At 37.8% G+C, this 18494-nt stretch overlaps 1 protein-coding gene across 4 annotated transcripts in view; it reads right to left on the reverse strand.

Annotated features, from left to right (window-relative positions):
- Positions 1-1163: 1163 nt before the first annotated feature.
- Positions 1164-18494, reverse strand: part of klc1a (kinesin light chain 1a) — a 44236-nt gene continuing 26905 nt past the window's right edge. Inside the window, exons 13-16 of one of the 4 annotated variants that reach the window (XM_063498890.1) lie at positions 17570-17731; positions 9669-9802; positions 5607-5673; positions 1164-4557 (exon numbers count right to left, since the gene is read on the reverse strand). In XM_063498890.1, the coding sequence (XP_063354960.1) occupies positions 4492-4557; positions 5607-5673; positions 9669-9802; positions 17570-17731 (429 nt within the window). In that variant the 3' untranslated portion in view covers positions 1164-4491. Of the gene's footprint in view, positions 4558-5606; positions 5674-9668; positions 9803-11596; positions 13789-17569; positions 17732-18494 lie in introns of those variants that run through there. The other 3 variants (XM_063498889.1, XM_063498891.1, XM_063498892.1) reach the window with 3 other exon arrangements.

Below are 18494 nucleotides of genomic sequence, written 5' to 3' on the forward strand. Positions count from 1 at the left end.
GCAGAAGACTACAGGTAAGCTTTGGTTACGCCAGGAGCATTACTTACTTTATACAGAAGACACAGAGCACAGTAGTTTTTCAAATTAAACAACGACCTGGGCAGAGTTTACAGAGCTATTATGTGTGCTTAAAATAATTTCATGCTCCATTTAAAAACGTGTTTTAGAAGCCTTGTGATTTAGAAGAGACTACACTTTGGATGCACTTTGTTGTGGACTGGTGCATGAAGATGGGGCTACATCCGTTATATCACCGACATTATTTCGCTCACGCTGACGCTGTGTCAATATACAAGCGATGTGCACACTTTCCTCCCTCAGTTTATGCTTAAGTAGTCTTAAAATATATTATTCCTTACGTATGTTTTCATAGCAGTCCTTTCTCTAGCAGTTGTCCTTTTTTCTCCCCAAACTCCCTGTTCTTCATCGCAGTTTTCATTTACTTCACTCTGGGCAAAGTCATCTACCTAAAACAAGCCGCCATGACTCTTCTACTGATTGGCTGCCCCTTGCAAATAGAAGGTTTGAACAGCAGGTGGGTGGGGCTCCTGTGCTCACAGCGAGATATCGCTCTTATACTACACCAAGCGAAGAGGGGGGACTGGCCTCATTATATGAACCTTTTGCTTGATGTTTAATATTAGCATCCACTATTATAACTGTTACCAAATAAGGTTTCAGTTTCCTATACTGACATTTTAATATGAACTCAAAGAAATGATCAAATGATGATATAAAATTTAAGTTGCTTGAATTTAAAGTAATTTTGAAAATAAAACCACATCCTGCACAAAGCTTAATGCCCGACTTTTAACGAAAGTGACTTGATTGCACAACAAATTCCAGTGGGCTGATCTTTGGCTACGTTCAATTAAAACAGTAAAGTATAATAAAAAATCAGGTCACATTTATTTTTAAATTGCTGAATTTAAAATATTAAAATAAGTCAAATAATTTCAATAACTCCACATTCTGAGATTTTCACAATTATTGTATTTAGTTCAAGTTGTTCGTGAACCTCTGTATTCAACATCTTTGCATTGTATCTGTGTACACTCCATTCAAAACGTTTTTCTTTGTGTTTATATCAGTGTTGCATATTTCATCAAAACCACTGAAGATTCATTTGGGAAATTGGAACAAATAATTAAAAAAAAAAGGCAAATACAGTATAATGGTTTGGGACACCTTCATGTGAATTAATTCGTCAGGTGTCGATTTTTATTGAAGTTAAAGGTCTGATCTGTGAGATGTAAAGAGGGCTTTTTCCCCCCAACAAATTAGAGAAATGAAAACAGAACCATATTGCACAACCCTGCCAAAAAAAAATATGTAAGATTCAGGGAACACAACAGAGACAACGTACAATGCAGCAAATGCATTAGTCACACATCAGTACAATAATCAATGCAGCTTAAGGTGGGAGATCATCATTATTACTTTACGTCAGTCTGATGCTTCCAGTGCAAATCCTTCTCAACTAGATGTTCATGCTAAAGATTTACAAATGTGCTAGGGTTGTTTGGAGATGGATGGTTAAACCTGATTATGGTTGATCTGTGAAGACTTCTCTATCATTAGTGCATTTATTAAACAGACCACTGTGGTCATTCCTAGGCTGATATGGAGGGTTTATTCAAATTTTTTGTGCCGTTTCATCTGTTTGAGCTTTTCTCATCAATCCTTTGTATGCGCATCTTTGCATATATATGTTACTGTAACGCCTTCTTCTAGATCACGTTGTACTGAATTTGTCCAATGTGAAGTTCATTGCATTTAATTTAATGTTTAATGTTAAAAGCTGGCTCAGGATCTCTCACCAAATTTCTAATCTTCTAATCTAGTCTGTATAATCTTTGCTCGAATCTAATTTAAAGACTTTAAATTCAAAGACATGCACACAAAGGTCGTGCAGTTGGTAAGGCTGTTTAGGTGCGTTTAGACAAAATTCTAACATTTCAGAACAGGCTTCTGTGTTCCTGTAAAAATATACATCTATAATGTATCTATATGCCTAAGGCAGTATAAAAAATGGACTCAGCTGCAGACTACCATTGCATGTGCATTCACTCTAATAATTTTTGATTTTCATTATTTCTATAACTTCAATCTATATAGAAAATATATTTTGTAGCAGCGTACTTCTCCATAAATGGACATCATGTGCATTTGTGTGTGTCTGAAATGAGAAGAAATATAAATACACAGCCCAGCTCAAACAGAAGAAACTCTCCACACAAAATATCCCATCTCTGGGGATTTCTTAAACAAGGCACTTCATCATCATTTAACCTGTTGTATGTTCTTTCAGTTCAAGCTTACCACCAGTAAAGGACATTAAATATGCGAAATATTATGTAGCTTCCTTTTAAAGAAGTGAGCATGTACGCATAGTTACCTTCATTTAACATAAAGTTATCAAAAGGGCAGTAAAAGGAAACGTTTAATCTCGAGATGAACTCTTAGAACAATCACAAGTCAACTCGTACATTTAAACACAGAAATTGTTTAAATGGTTTTTTTTAATGATAAGTCCTTCAGTATTCATACCAGGATTATTTTGGATATCTCTATATTTAACTTGAAATTTAAATCACTTCAAAAAATGTACATCAAAAATTCTGTGTGGTGTTCATTAAAAAAAATTCCACTTTTTGGTTCAACTTCACTCACATGGCAAAGTTTTGTCTCATCATTGAAAGTCCTGCAAACTTTTCTCCTGTCATTACTTAAAAAGTCTGGAGTGACATTACGTTTGTAGTCAGTGTGTGGAAGTACAGCCTCAGTCCTGAGAGTGTGCGGGCCAGCCTTCGTGTGCTAGTCAATTCACGGATCCTGCTCTCAAGGCTTATTACAGAATGATATAAAAAGAAACAGCGCACAGACAGAAACAAATAAAAACATAATTTACAAACCCCAAATCATGTAAACATGGAACTTACACATCAAAAGCTAAATATTCAATCAATCAACACAGGACGGATCATTTTTAGGAAGAGGCAGCTGAAAGATCCCTGGACGGGTTTCCATGTTTTTGTGAACTACAGCTGCTGAGATTCATACACATCAGGAGATTTTCTCAACTAATCTACACCCTGTGCACAACTTCATTTGGAAATCTGCAGAACAAAGAGTGAAGAGTCTTAGGAAGTAGAACTGTTCTTATTGGCAGAGTTAGAATTCAGCACACAGCCAAATATAAAGAAAATGGTGTCAAATCATCAACACTGGCCAAAAACTGTGATTCATGAGCTAAATCGTAGTTCTTTGTTGTTTTAATGATCAGTACCAGTGAAGACAAACATGGTTTCTTTAGTCATGTTTCAGCAGAGCAGCAAATCATTAATGGAGCATCTGAAAGCTTTTAGCAAATTAAAGTGAAATTCAGTGCAGCTTTATCTAAAAGATGAACATAGCAATAGTGATTTAAACGACTGCTTTGCTGACTACGGCTGTGAAGCCTCGGGTTCAGCATTCTGACTTCACAATCTTCTATTTTCCTTTTTCAAAACATACTTGGACAGAAAACGGTACACCTGGAAAATGATCAGATAAAGCTAGACAGCTGGCTAGTGGTCATTTCAAAAGAGATGCTAGCAAAAACAGGCTCAAACAAAACAACTTTAAATAAGATTCAGTTGTATCCACTTTAAAATCTGTTTGGGTTTTTTTTGCTATGCATAGGTTTAAACCTTAGAAAGAGTGAACAGGTGACTTTTATATATATATATATAGAAAACATGCACTCTTTGAAGCTGCATGCAGATAGAGATGATCTATAAAGACCAAAACACGCTTGTCTCTGCTGTGAAGCTGGGCTTTTCATAAAATGGGCGGTTATGGAGATTTACTTGATTTGGATGATGAATTGTGGGTTTTGGTCCCTCACTGACCCTTTTCAGGTCCAGAGGTTGCCGTTTACTCCTACCATAGCAACAAATTTATCAATAGCGATATTTAAATCACTATTATAGTTATTGTTAGGGTATAGCTAAACAATGACTGAGCTCCTCTCTGTCATTTAAGACTGCCTACTGGCTTCATCCCCTGCAGTTTTTAGCCTCACATTAGAAATGATTTTAAAATTAAAACTCCACTCTGCGCCCGCTTTTACCACCACTAGTATAGGAAAAAAAAAAAAATTTAACTGTAATCTGAGAGGGCAGCCACTCACAACAGCACACACTTACATACAGTACATGCACATAGAATTAGACTGGAACAAAGAAACATACAGCAGCCCACCGTACGTTCACACCCCCCCTCCTGATATGTACTGATATAATTACATACCACAAATTACCATCTGAGATCATAAACCTTCAAGAGTGCAATGAAAGACTAAAATCTGTATAGTTAGCACATGATGGGATGATGCTGAAGTAGAATATGGGAGATGTCAAGCTTTCACAAACAGCTATTTACATCGAGGATGGTCAGAAGTTCAGTTCAGTTCTCTGTGACCTTTCACCTCCTCAGAGTGAAAAACCTTCAACGCGCCAGGTTAGTGTGGCTGGCACTCAGGTCACGGCTTTTCTTCAGACAATTATTTCGTTCCTAGAGGAAATTAAACAAGCAGAAATCAGATGGAGAACACAGGAAAGTGAATGTTTTCCATTACAGTTAGAGCAAAAAATTGGGTCCCGTACATTTTTTTTTTAAATAATCAAAAACTTTCAGAAATACACAAAGCTATTAACAGATCATAAAACAACAAGAGTTATTATCTGAAATTATAATAGGGCAAGGCTGTACTTTCTTATAATTCTAAGTAATTAAAAACACATTCCTTTTTACAATTGCAGTCTGAGAAAAATTACAAAAGTACCTTTAATGAAAATGACAGTTAAAGGTTAAACGTTTCAAATGGGTGACGTGTTTATTAATTCGACCTGCATCATCAGGTCTTCGTGTACATATATTCTAAAGGAAATTATGGATATAATGTACCACATTTTCACTGTTAAAATAAAGAATTGAAGTTGTAAAAACAATGTGTAAAAAAATAACAAACTTACTTAAAATTTGATTGAACATCAAACACTGTTAGTGAAACAGACAATGATGTTAGCCAAGTCAGATTTATCACTATCTAGAGTGAATGATAAGAGCCTCGGGGAGGGTTTGATCATAACAGTTTATAAAGACATGACAAATCAGAATATGAAATAAAAGACTTGAGTCAAAAAGTATCTGCCAATGGTTCTTATCGTTTAAGAGACTGGTTTTTCCTACAACATAATAACATAAATCTGTGGTCACAGCTTTGGATATTTGTTAATTTACTGTCATCAGTGGCCTTATTTTGTCTTGAAATAGTAATGCACAATTTCCAAATGAGGGAAGATGACAAAAAATAATTTTTATTGAAATTAAAAAAGGTCAAATATGTATTAAAAATTACTCCCTGGAAGACCGAAAGCAGATTAACTGAAACCAGATTAACTATTTTCTAAAGAAAAAGCCTCCTTGAGATATTTCTTATTATTAATAAGAATTTGTTTAGGGATCCAGCTACAGTCTTTTGATTGGTGGTTGTGCTCCTGGCCTGCAGCAGGACTAAAAACCCTCTGCAGATACTTTTGCACTCGTGTCTTGTTGCTTACTTGGTAGTGGTCATTCGCAGCCTTGTCCGCCACGTTAAGCATCCCCATAGAGCTGGCTCGCTTCATGCTGCACCCACATGCAGGGAGGTGGGGTTAAGGGTCAGAGGTGAGGGGGAGGGGGTGGAGATTCAGGTGTGAGGATTTGAGCTCAGTGGAGATGTATGTGTTGGTTAATGACATATGTAGTATTTTCACACTTTGATTAGTTTCACAGAAACGTTCATGTCACATGTATCGTGTTTTCTCTTCCCGTTCATGAATGTTAGAAGGCTGAGTGTAAAATCTGTTACCACTTGCTCCAAAGTTCACCTGAGTAATGTTACAACTAATTTGTTGTTAATTTGTTACAAGTAATTTGTAACATTCTTAACAATAACAATTGTTAAGAATGTTACAATAACAATAACATCTGTTATTGCATGTTTTCATGCTTTATCAAAATATAACTTATTTGCCATCGGAATTAATTTTTGGTTGCCAGGTTGTGAGAAATGTCTTGCTTTGTATTTAACCCTCGTCAGCAAGACAACTTCAATTATCAAACCACTTCAGATGACCTGTCACCTTTGAGCAAAGATCTGCAATTAGAATAATTTCTAGATTATTTAGTTGAGCTATTTTTCAAAAATATAGTAACTATCTTATATTATAGTTAAATAATATATATAAAAAAAATTGTAGGTCAACTTTAATTTATGCGTCAACCTCAACTTAAAAATACATTATGAAGTTTGATGGCTGGACAAACTCTGCTGTCAGGGAAGTCTTTTTAAATCTGGCAACTGAAAACTTATATTCAATATTTCTTTATACGTGATCTACACCGTACAAATTCTTTAGACAGCCTTCCCTTATAAGAAAGTGGTAACATATTTTAAGGATATAGTCTAACAGTCTTTTAACTGATGAGTGGTGTAGACTGAAATTTACACTCAATAAAGTCCATGCACACACACACACACACACACACACACACACAACCTGGTTTCAGTACAGTGACACTGCAGAACAAAATCCATCCTGATGAGAAATGTTTATCAGCACATGGTTTATCATAAAACAGTGAGATACTGGATCCATAAACTAGTTAATGGGAATTTATGGGAACTGGAAAGCGGGAAATAAAAAATGTAGTCAGCGCAGAAGCTTTTAAATAAGTACAATTGCCAGAACACTAAAACAAGCTCAGACAAAGTGTGTGTAAAGTGTGGGTTTTTGTGTGTGTGTGTACGTGTGCCAGTGGGTGCTGAATGTATTTTGCCTATTATTTCTATGCAATATCCTTAACTCACCAGTATGAGCTCCTTCACTTTGTGTTGCCAGTCATACCAATTTCTCTCACCCCTTGTTTCCTGTCTTTATTTAAGCTGCCATTGTCAAAACTTTGTTTAGGTCAAAATACACAAAATTTGTTACTCTCAAGATTTTCTACACCTCTACAGTAGGACTGGTGGAGAGAAAACTTCACTTTTACGAGAAATATACTGGGAATGAACAGAATACTGGTCAAAGCATCTATGGAGCACTTGAGTTCTGATAACCTTCATTTTGTCTGAATACACTGATGATGTGCATTTAATGCTAATACATCTGTTTTCTGACTGTATGCTAGTGCTGTTTGTGAGCACAGCTGTACCTGCTTTGCCTGACTGACTGAAGCTCGCTGTGTTGCAGGGTGACGGTGCTGCAGAAATGCTCAGCTGTAAGTCTGTCTGAATTTGCAACACTTCTATGACAGATGTGTAACAGCTGGAATTGTGACAACCAAAGCACAGCCATAACTACTGCTGCAGTGTAACATGTGTCATCTCAAGTCAGCAGTCATTGTATATGTTTCAACAGATAGCTATACATCTAGTCTAGTCTAGCTTTCCTGCACTAGTATGGACAGAGCCTGAGGAGCAGCTGACCTTCATAAAGATATGACCAGCTGCAGGCATAACACATTATACTGTTTCTCTATGCAAGGTAGCAAGTCATAGCACAACAGAAAAAACCCCATTGTGAACCTTCAGATAGTCTCTCGATGAATATCATGAAATTGCAACATCCTCAGTTTTGTCTTTTGCTCCATTTTTTTGTACAAACTAAAAACTTGCAACTGTTTTTAAAGAATTTAGTTAAACACTGTACAGCAGTTAGCATGGACATTTCTGCAGTGATTTACTGAGAACCTATCAGTCATAGTGATGATGGACATGACGGTTGTCATGTCCATCATCCTCATGAGCCACAGAGAAGAGCAGCACCAAAAGAAAAAAAGGAAAAAAGAGAGCACACAGATGAAGCATGCAAGTAGGCATTCAAATGGAAGGAAAAAACATTTATTCATAAATAAAATCAAATCAACATGGTACTCTACACAGGAAGAGCCATGCAGACAGGTTGCTTTTCAAAATAAAATTCAAAGAAAGTGAAGAAAATAAAATTCCAAAGCTACATGAAACTCAAATGTATTTCAGTTGAGAAAAAAAGAAAACAATCCAAAGCCACAAAATGCAATAAATAGGTGTAACTATTAGTGGTTAAAACAAACAAACAAACAAACAAACAGATCCCACCAGCATAACAAGCATAAAGGCAGTTCAAAAGCAGACATTAGTAGTTTATGTCTCATTGCAAATGCACTTTCACATGTCCTGTCACAGCATGTGAATGCGAGTATTATTTTCCCATTTCATCAGTTAGTTCCCTTTGGTTCTCTCGTTTAACAAAGTTCAGGTTTGGTCAGGACGACAGAGGTGTTCTAAAAGCATTATTCAGAGATTCAAATTCAGAAAGAAAAAGTGCAACTTTTATACTCTGTTATACATTCGACATTTAAATGTCTGAAGTTAATAATGTCATCACCTTGTTGTTCTGAATGCAGTAATAAAATATACGTAAACTCATTCTGACCTTCACCTCCAGTCGCTTTCAAATTCCACATAATTTTGAAGTTTCCTGTCACGTGAAGCAAACAGACCGTAAACTACACTTTTCAGTGGGGGAGTAAATAAGCGGTGGGGGTTTTTGCAAGCTAGTGTTGAACTAAGTTGATGTTTGAAAGTAAAATCACTTCCTGATAGTGGAAGTCGTTCAGATCAAGAACTGTTTGTGTGAAGGTTTAACAGAAGACATTTTAACCCCAGCAGCAAGTACACATGTGAATAACTGTGGTCCACAGCCAGACTTTAGACTCCACTGTGCCAGACAACAGTCAGGTGTGTGTATTCCAACTCCTTCTGCCAAAAATGGAAGCCCTTGTTTACACCCGTGCAAGTATGCAAATATTCAGTTGTCATGAAGCCTGCGTGAGATGTCAGGCACAAATCACCAATGTAAATGTTTAGCTGGACTGTTTTTGGACATGTGGCGAGTATAAAAACATATCTGTTGTTGTGACTCTGTCAACTGTTTAGATAAGTTTGAAATACTACATTTTCTTCAAATACTAGACCATTTTATGACATAAAAAATGTTTTTTCTTAACATATTAATACTTTTCCTTTATCTCTTAATGCAGAACATTAAAACTTTTTTTTTATAAAAATATGACATTTTTCACAAGATATATTTTTTCCTCTTAGTATTTTAAATTTTTAAAAGTACATACCTTTTCTGTAAGTCATGGATTTCTCCCCATGAAATAACACTTATGTTTTAAAATTTAAAAAATATAAATCATACACTTACTATAATTCTGCATTTTCTTAAAATACTGTCTCTTTTTTATGTAATATTTCCTTACATAAAGGAAACAAAGCGCCTACTGTTGCCAATGACCAAACCATGAACTGTAAAGAAAAAGTTGAATGCATCGCAGCGTAAACAAATGCAATGGGAAAAAAAGCTGATGCGTATGTGCCAGAAAAAGCTCCCTCCATCGCTCCATGTGCAAACACAGCTTTCCACCACTTCCCCACCAACAAAGTACAGTGAATCCCTTCTTTGTTTTTGGTTAGTACACCAACTGCCGTGCTGCATGATGGAGGGCCGGCTTGATCCTCCAGGCCTCCAGTGCAAAGGGTGAGTCAACCTGTAGCGGGGTGGGGCAGGTGTCTGGGTGGAGTTGATAGTTACCCGGGGTTTTTGGGCTCGCTGTCTCGGGACGAGCCGCCGCCTTTCAGCTTGCGAACGAGTTTCTCGCTGCTGCGGCGGATTGACGCTCGTAGTTTACTGAAGGATCCGCTCCTCTTCAGAGAGCCGGAGCCATCCTGGTGGGACACGTCACAGAGTCACTCATACACACCGATATCCAACATATTTAGAAGAGTGCAGACACAGGATGTAGATTAGCATCAAACCAGCGTACACTCTCATTATTGCTTCAAACACGTTTTCTGCTACTGTGCTTTAATCGAGACAAGTCTGTGCATGTTACTACTGACATGACTTTGCAGTGATTAAAACTGTCCAAATTTAGGCTACACATACTCACACCCTATCTGCACACTGGTATAGGCTAATATATTCACACAAACACTCAGTAGATCACTGTGTGATTTAAAGGAGTCCAATAGAACAGCTCTGCTACATTTAGTTTTACAAACCTTGTAATCATTAGTTTGTTTGTATTACAATTAGCATCTTGAGCTGCTGTACTGGACTGCATTTGCATGTCTCATGCTAAATTTCATGTGCTTACATGATGCAGTAAAGCAGCACACTCATTACAAACCAGTAGAGATGCTTAATGCGTCATGTGTGGCTTGTACTTCAAAATGATGCTCCGTGCACACATAATGCACTAAACAAGACTGTATTTATTTTGTTACACTGCATCTCATTCTGAGAGACTTAACTGTGGCACCATCAGCTGGCGTATTCTGTTATACATTATTCTCGTCTTTTCAAACGTGAAAGGCTACACAGAGTGGCTCTGGAGAAGTCACACTGCATAATTTAGTGGAACCATTTTTAAGGTGTCAGCTATATGCCTATAGATAGCCCAAAAATCAAAAATTACATTACATGAAGAGATCTTTAGTGTGAGACAGATTACACCTCTGACATTTCATCTTCATTTAGTCTCAGCACAGCTTTGACCTCTGACTGTTAAACTGGATGCACTTTATTGGACCTGCTAGTTTCTCACCTGCACCACTTCCTTTTAACATGTGTTTTTGAATAATAATAATTAATCAGAAGTTTGACTGAGGAATAGGGCAGCGTCTTGTGTGGGAGAGAGCGACTCAAAAGGCTAAACATAGATTTTTAAAAAAACATAATTTCATATTTTTTCTAACTTGGATGCCTTAAATTTTGCCGTTAACCATTGTCATCATATCCAGCAACATGGTAGGATCAGAGTGGTGAAGCCAAAATAGGTCAGTTACTTCCTAGTCCTGGCAGGACTCCATTTATTTTTGTAAAAATGTAGAAATAAATTACAATAATAATGGACAAACTGATCCAAAATATGGATTAAATAGTTCCAATGATTTTTTTAATGTTTGCTTAAACTTTTGATCAGTTTGGTTTTTTTATTTTAAAAAAAGTATGTCAACGTTTAAAAGCTGTTACTGCCATGAGCTGTCAAAGTAGTCATGGAGGTAGCTTTTCAGAACCAATTCATACTCCAAATAAACTGAATTTTTCACATCAACTTGACTTTTACCTTTAAAAACTAGAGCACACCTAAAATATGGGGAAAAAAAGTTGATCTGTAACTAGCTAGAGAGACAGTTAAGCATCACCCAAACATACCTCAGAAATCAAATGAAGAATATAATATGCTATTGATTTCTGACATAAACCTACCCTCTGAGCTTCTGGGAGATGACATTTAAATATGCATTTTTTCAGAATTGAGTTTTCAAATCTGCAGAACATCCATTATCTGATTTAAACAGTGACATAAAAGATTCAATTTACTGGACTGTGGATATGGTGATTGTTCTTCCTTCCACTGCTGCTGTATCTGAGCAGGACAGGTTTAGAGCTCACTCAGTTATGATGACACACACACGGAAAAGAGAAGGAACACACAAAGAGGCGACAGGCACAGGTTCAGGTGAGCAAAGAGTTTAAGTTTTATTAGAAGTTAAGAAAGATGCACAAACAGGACAGCACACGCAGAAGATTAGTAGCAGGAGGTGAGATCAGACCGACGAGGAGACTAATTAAATTCCTAAACTTTCAGCAAACGCAACAATAATGCTTTTATACAGCAAATTCTCTGTAACCCCCCCCCCCACACCAACCCTGACAACTATATACACAGATATACAGAAGGTAAACAGAGAGAACACACAAGGTTTAGGCTCCGTATCGGCCAAAAGCTTCACTTTTTTTCAAGACCCAACCTGACAAGTGGAAAACTTGAACTGTTGCAGCGTTTCTCCCCGAGACTTAACCATGTAAGCCCACTGCACATTAACTCCAATCACCTTTATGTGTCGTCTTATTGACATCACAACATGTTTTTGTCTGATATCAGTGCAAACGGATGAGACAGCACAGAGTGACACAGCAAAGACTAAACTCTAAACAGGAGCACAAACCTACAGAGCCACAATCAGCGGTGCTCTTGATCATGCTGACGAGTTAAGTCGATGTTTTTTTACAGCGTGTTACGTCACTACCACATGAGACGTTTTCAGTTATCACTACAGATTCTAAAAGCTAATGTTGAATTAAACTGCGCGGATGATAAAAGAGAGATGAGAAGCTTCTAACCTCTACAGAGAGAGAGAGGAGGAAGAAGGCTTTAACATGGACCTCAAACCTTCTCAGACCTTTTTTGTTTTGTTGTTTTTGGCTCATCTGACCACGACATCAACAAAATGTCATCACTTTTGCTCCTGTGCATGCCTTTGCCAGTATTGTAGTGTTGAAAAGTTTTAATTTTTTTAGCCTAATGAAGTTTGAGGTTTAAATCAAGTCTGCAAATCATCTCCATTTGCACCTGGGTTGAACACAGGATGTCATGTTCACACAGCAGGAAGTTGTTGTTTTTCCTGTGTTTTTTAAACCACAATCTGTCATTTTTAGACCTCAAACACAGTTTACAATTTGTTGCACAGCGGCACTGCTACTGCTTTTTCCTCTGTTTTGCTGTTTAGTTTCCCATATGGAAAAGATATATATAAATCTTATAAAGTTTGTATCTGTCTTGTGTGAAACTTGTATGAAAAGCATACAAGGATGAAAACAGATGTATGATCCCTTTAAAAATTATATAATGAAACTTGTATGTTTTGGATACTTACTAAAACAATATATGAAAGTAATGAGAAAGTGGCCACTTTCATGAGTAAATCGTGTAAGCCTTATATGATTTACTCATGAAAGTGGCCACTTTCATGAGTAAATCATATAAGTTTTTACTATTTCTTTTCCATATGGGTTGGTTCACTGTTTAAGATAAAGATCCACTGGATACAAACACGCACATTCTTGTTACATTTTGCAGTCATTCTGCGTGACCCTGGCCTTTAAAATCGATGGACCTGTTCAGCAACACTTCATTGATCTCTTTTTAATCACAAAGAAAAGTTCTGACCAAAATCTTGCTCCACTTTAAAACTAAATATAGCACATGAGCGCATATTTGGTCATCTCTTTTGGTCATCCACTTTTTGCTTTGATTTTAATGACATGAAATTTTAATGATGAAACTTTAATTGATCTTGTGGTCAGATTTGTACCAAATAATAAAGTTCATAATTTTAGTTAAAGAAGAGTTCAGTTCAGGAACTTTGTGTCAAACACCCCTCAAAGTTCCTCCAAAAACAAGTCTACAGGCAAAACGAAAGCACATTTTAAAGATAGGAGAGTGACAGAAAGAGAGAAAGCAGAGGAGCAGAGTTAAAGGACAAGGGGAAATATCAAGGTATGAAGCACAAGTTTACTGTTGCCATAAAGAAAAATCACCCCAGTCCTCACCCACCCACAGCAGATACACATTCTAGCGCAGTGCTTTAGCACAAGTAGAAAGCAGAGGGTTGGATTCGGACACACAAGCTGTCTCCGTATTTCTGCCAGAACCATTTTCACACAGTTCCTGTTCCCAAAAACAACTGAGAGTGGGGTGTAAAAGCAACATTATCGCTGTGGTTGAACCCGGTGTGAAGAATCCCGCCACAGAAAAGAGCTGAAGGAAAACTGCAAAGCTGAAGGGGCTGAGGCGAGGTGAGGCGAGGCATCCGTCATGCAGAAGACAATTTTTAGAACCACTACAAGGCATCTGGAGTTACGCCTGCCGGTCAGACAGAGCAGATTGAAGAGAGAAAGAAGCAAATGCAAACAGTAAAAGAGAGGGGGAAAAGACAGTAAGATGAGATATGGATACAGAGGAGCAATTAAAGAAGGGTGAAGAAAGGAGGGAAGCATACAGGACAAAGACTGAGAGGTTAACAGACAAACCAGACACAGCGTCTCTCCACCCGCCTGTGCAACACATGGAAGACAGAGATCAATAAATCTGTGGGGACATTATTATACAACAAAACCCAACACTGTACTGTACAGCCAACACAGTATGGGTGGGCTTTAAGTTAAAGTCATTACAGTGACATAATTTGATCAGAAGCAATTATTTTAATATTCTGATTTGGGAAAAAAGCTAAAAAAAACTGTTAAAAACATCTTCAGGAGATCTGTGTCTCACATCAGCATGATTGGTAACTACTAGTGTTTGCGTCACTAACCTCTGTGTTACAGAGATTCTCATAAAAGCAGCAATAAAACATTTTTTATGTGCAGTTTTATTTTCACAACAATCCAACTTTACATGGGGAAATCCTGGGAAACCCTGGATGTTGTCTATTGATCTAAGTAGTCATTTTCAAATGAAATCTGTTCATTCTAAATCACAGGACTCACAGCAGGAGATAAAAATTAAGAGATAAATAATAATACTTCTGTATTTTCAGAAATATGAGGTAGGATAAGATCATTTTAACAGAATAATCGTCGTGCGGTCGGGGCACTGAACTACAATAACACTTCTGTTCCAGCCTCCTCTAGTTTGTGGGAGAACAAAACCATCCAGACTGCATTATATTCCTTCTCCAAGGCCATCGGCCATTTTCCACAGCTTGTTCCAGATGGCCTTGGGTCTCGTCCACTCTGAGGCCCAAACCTCTAAAACCCAACAAACTAAACTAAATTAAGGCAGCAAACAGATAATGTCAGGGTAGACTCTTAAATGCCTGAATGCTCTGTGTGGTTATTAGGGTGATTTATATTTTTACCATGAAATTACCTGTTCGTAAATGTAACTCACAACTATGGAACCATTTGGTAGCGCCCCTGGCCTCTTCTTTGGGCAGCTATTTTGAAGAATTATGTAAATTAACTTTAATGTCAGCAGTCACATGGCATAAAAAAAACTACATTTATAAAACAGGAATATTCACACGTCTGGTTTCAGGAGGTGAGCTGCAGAGGCCACACCACCAGGTTCAATTATATTTTTAATAAAAAAAAAAAAAAAATCTAATTATACGCGCTAAAGGCAGGCTGAAACATCGAGCTTGTACGAGAATATGAAGAAAAGAAAAAAGAAAGCAGAGAGACCAAGCTTCAAACTTTCTAAGGTTTGTGTTTTGTATGAATTTACATGAAGAAACAAACAAACAAAAACACGGTTGTGGAATCATATCTCATGTATTCCAGAAGTATTATGAATGGACACCTAAACCTATCACAGCTGTGAGAGTGCAGGACAACTGGCAGGCTCTGCCACTAGGTGGAGCACTTACACAGCTCAATCAGGTGGAGAGAGACGCTGTGTCTGAGTCTGGAACATAACTCATCAACACATATCAGCAAAGTTAAACCTTGTTAGGTGACCACAAAATAAACAGAGGGGTGCAGGTAAAGAGACATGTGAGAGTAGCCAGAAAGATCAACTTTTTTTGTAACAGAACTAAATGTTTAGTTTTGTGTTTTTTGTCTTCATCCCAGAAAATGAACTAAAATAGCTGGGAGCAGCAACACAAGTCAACCTAATGATAATCAGAATTTATCATTTATTCAGTCTGAACTCTCCCATCTTCTCTGGCAGCTAACAAGGCAAACAAATGGAAAAGAACAAAAGGCTGGGAAAGTCACACTTTACATTCTCTGGCAGCAGATCACCACACGTATGCAACGATCAGAAACATAAACACATACACACATGCAGATCACCAACATCAACAAAGAAGGAGTACAGTACAGAGCCCATGTTGAGTCAGAACAGACTGATGAGTCACAGACTCATTTGTATTAAGTGAGAAGAGAGAGGTTTTCACAGCTGCCTGTGGAGAGAGCTGAAGTGGAAGCGATGATTTGTTTGACAGGACGAAAAACAAAATGTAGTCTGACAACTGCAGGGAAGCAGTGGAGGATAAACATCCCCAGACATATCTGTTTTTATCCATCTAATATTAGAAATATGAGCCAATTGCATCTGATAGTATACAAGTGCAATACAAAGGAATTACAGCATTTTAAAGATTTAGATATTTTCAGTATGTTGCTATTGTAGAGATTTGAAAAGAAGATAAGTGCATGCTAATAATACACAAATAGTGTATAAAAATAACTGGATACACCCAGTATCCAGTATTTCCAAAATAATACTTCTACTGGAATCTTGCATAGTGCTTTTCCAAATTCTAGTTCTTTATATATATTTAAGTTCCATTTACTTTTGTAAATCCTCTCTAACTTGTAGGCTGTGTAATTGTGCTGGTGTAGAAGCTGTGAAAGCTCCCTCTTGGGATAAATAAAGTGTGACTTCAAATCCAATTAAAGACCGATAGTTGATTGATTGATTGATCATTGTATTTATACTGACTTCATTTACTGTTGGATCAAAGAAGATTTAAGGACAAAACAAAAGCTCCTTGTCAGATTTTCCTTCCAGCTAAAGTTCTTTCCAGATGAGCCCGGCTCCTTTCCTGATATAAATAGGTCCAGAGATCTGCAGGCAATCATCTGCAGGAGGCTGTGTGCTAATAATCCATTGACAGGCTACAGTTTATAGGCACAGCTATGTGTCACACCATACCGCCCGCAAGGACTACAACCAGAGGTGCAATAGGAGATGCTGATTGGTTGTTCTGGGCTCTATGACTACTGTTGCTATGCGAGCAGGCCAGCTCTAAGCAGCAGCAGGAGCAGCATTTTAGAAATAAGGTGGTGAGCAGCCTACAGCGACCCTATAACTACATATTCTGCCACTGCAGTGAGGACAGCCTGAGAAAATTCTGCATATTCTGAAATGTACCAGCTGATTGAGAACAGTCAGTCTGCAGCTGAGGCAGCGAGGTGGCATCAATGTGTGTGACCAGAGGGGTTTTTAAAGCTTTTTAGACATTAGTTGGAAAAGCTGTACAACAAAAGAGAGTTTAGTGAAAAATACTATACTAAACTATACAAAGAGCTACAACTCAACGACTGTCAACGACTTAAGCTCCAGCCAAGTGAATGCTCCAGCAGAGCATTTTTTCACTTGATCTCATTAATCAAAGTCAGGGTAACAGCGACGCACAAGCAGTAACTACTGCGGGAGAGCAGAGTAACTGTGACTGTCAGTCAGGATTATCAGTGTAGCATTGTACAGTTTGATCCTTTTGAGCTAGTCGGACAAGATTTAAGTCCTTATTCAAACATTTGATTTAGTCATAGATGAAGAAACAACCTCACTGTATCTTTCATGACCGAAGTCACTAATTGAAGAGATAATCCCCTCACTGGCCTCCAGTGGCCCCTCATTCTCACTATAACTTTATAGGGAACCATCAGTTGGCTTGATTGACAGCAAATAAAATAATCCAATCCAAGCCAGCTCAATGTGACCAAACATTAGCATTTACATTAACAACTGTGTTTATTATAGTTTCTGTGCTGAGGAAACTTTAACAAGTAAAATGACTTTGTGGATGACTTCAGTCCAGAAAGATAGAGGAGTTATTTCAAGTCGACATGTCTGTGTCCCTGGTTTGAGAACTCTCAGTAATGTGCCGAGGGCTGTGTACTGTACTTACCCCGTTCCATTCCACGCTCATACTCACTTCCTCGCCGCCGTCTGGCCCGCTCTCATACTTCACCGTGTCAGAATTCAGGCTCTCGCGGCTTCGCTGCTTCTCTCGGGCCTCCGGCTCGCTCAGCACCTCAGCCACGCGCTGCTTGTGCACATTGTCCAGACCCTGATGTGTACACACAACAATAAATAAATGCCAATTCAACAAATCCAATTAAGCATAAGCTAAACTCATGTACTAGTCGGACCTCCAGCACAGCCTCACCTACACAGATACACTGTACAGCTGTCAGCAACAAGTGCTAATTCATCCAATCCAATTAATACTAAATCTATAGACTTCTACTGCCTGCTGCTCTAAACCCAGCACCTGGGATTCGCTGATTAGCAGTCAGAATAAACCTGGCAGAGGACAGAAAATGAAAAAAAAATCCAACTAATTATTGGTAAATTAGCTTGCTGACCACTAGAAATTCAGTTGAACCATTTTTGAAAAAGCACACTTTCATATGGCGCTAGAGGAAAGCACCTACCTAAGAAGTCACTGCCCATTCTGAAATCTCAGAATGTCATTTTTTAACTATCTTTACTGCTGTTTTGATATTTACAGAAATCTTAAAGACTTTTTTAAACGTTCAGTTTGGTGGAAAAAGCAATTTTGCAACCATGTGATTAAAAGAACATACATGTAAGCATCTAATATAGTGAAACTTGAACAGCAAACCCATGGTGCCAGTGCAGCTAAATTAGCTTTTCTGTTAGCTGGTGACATCCAGTGCTACCTTGCGTAATTAAAGCTGGCCAACAATACGGTTACACCACAGTACAAAGTATTTTCTGTGACTCTGCCTGAGCAATTAATTATTCAAGGAGGGAAAAACAAACACGGGATGTTACACTGCCAAACAGTCATGCTGCCAGAGTCTGGT

This window comes from Pelmatolapia mariae, linkage group LG16_19 (genome assembly GCF_036321145.2).
Source record: "Pelmatolapia mariae isolate MD_Pm_ZW linkage group LG16_19, Pm_UMD_F_2, whole genome shotgun sequence".
NCBI classification, from domain to species: domain Eukaryota; kingdom Metazoa; phylum Chordata; class Actinopteri; order Cichliformes; family Cichlidae; genus Pelmatolapia; species Pelmatolapia mariae.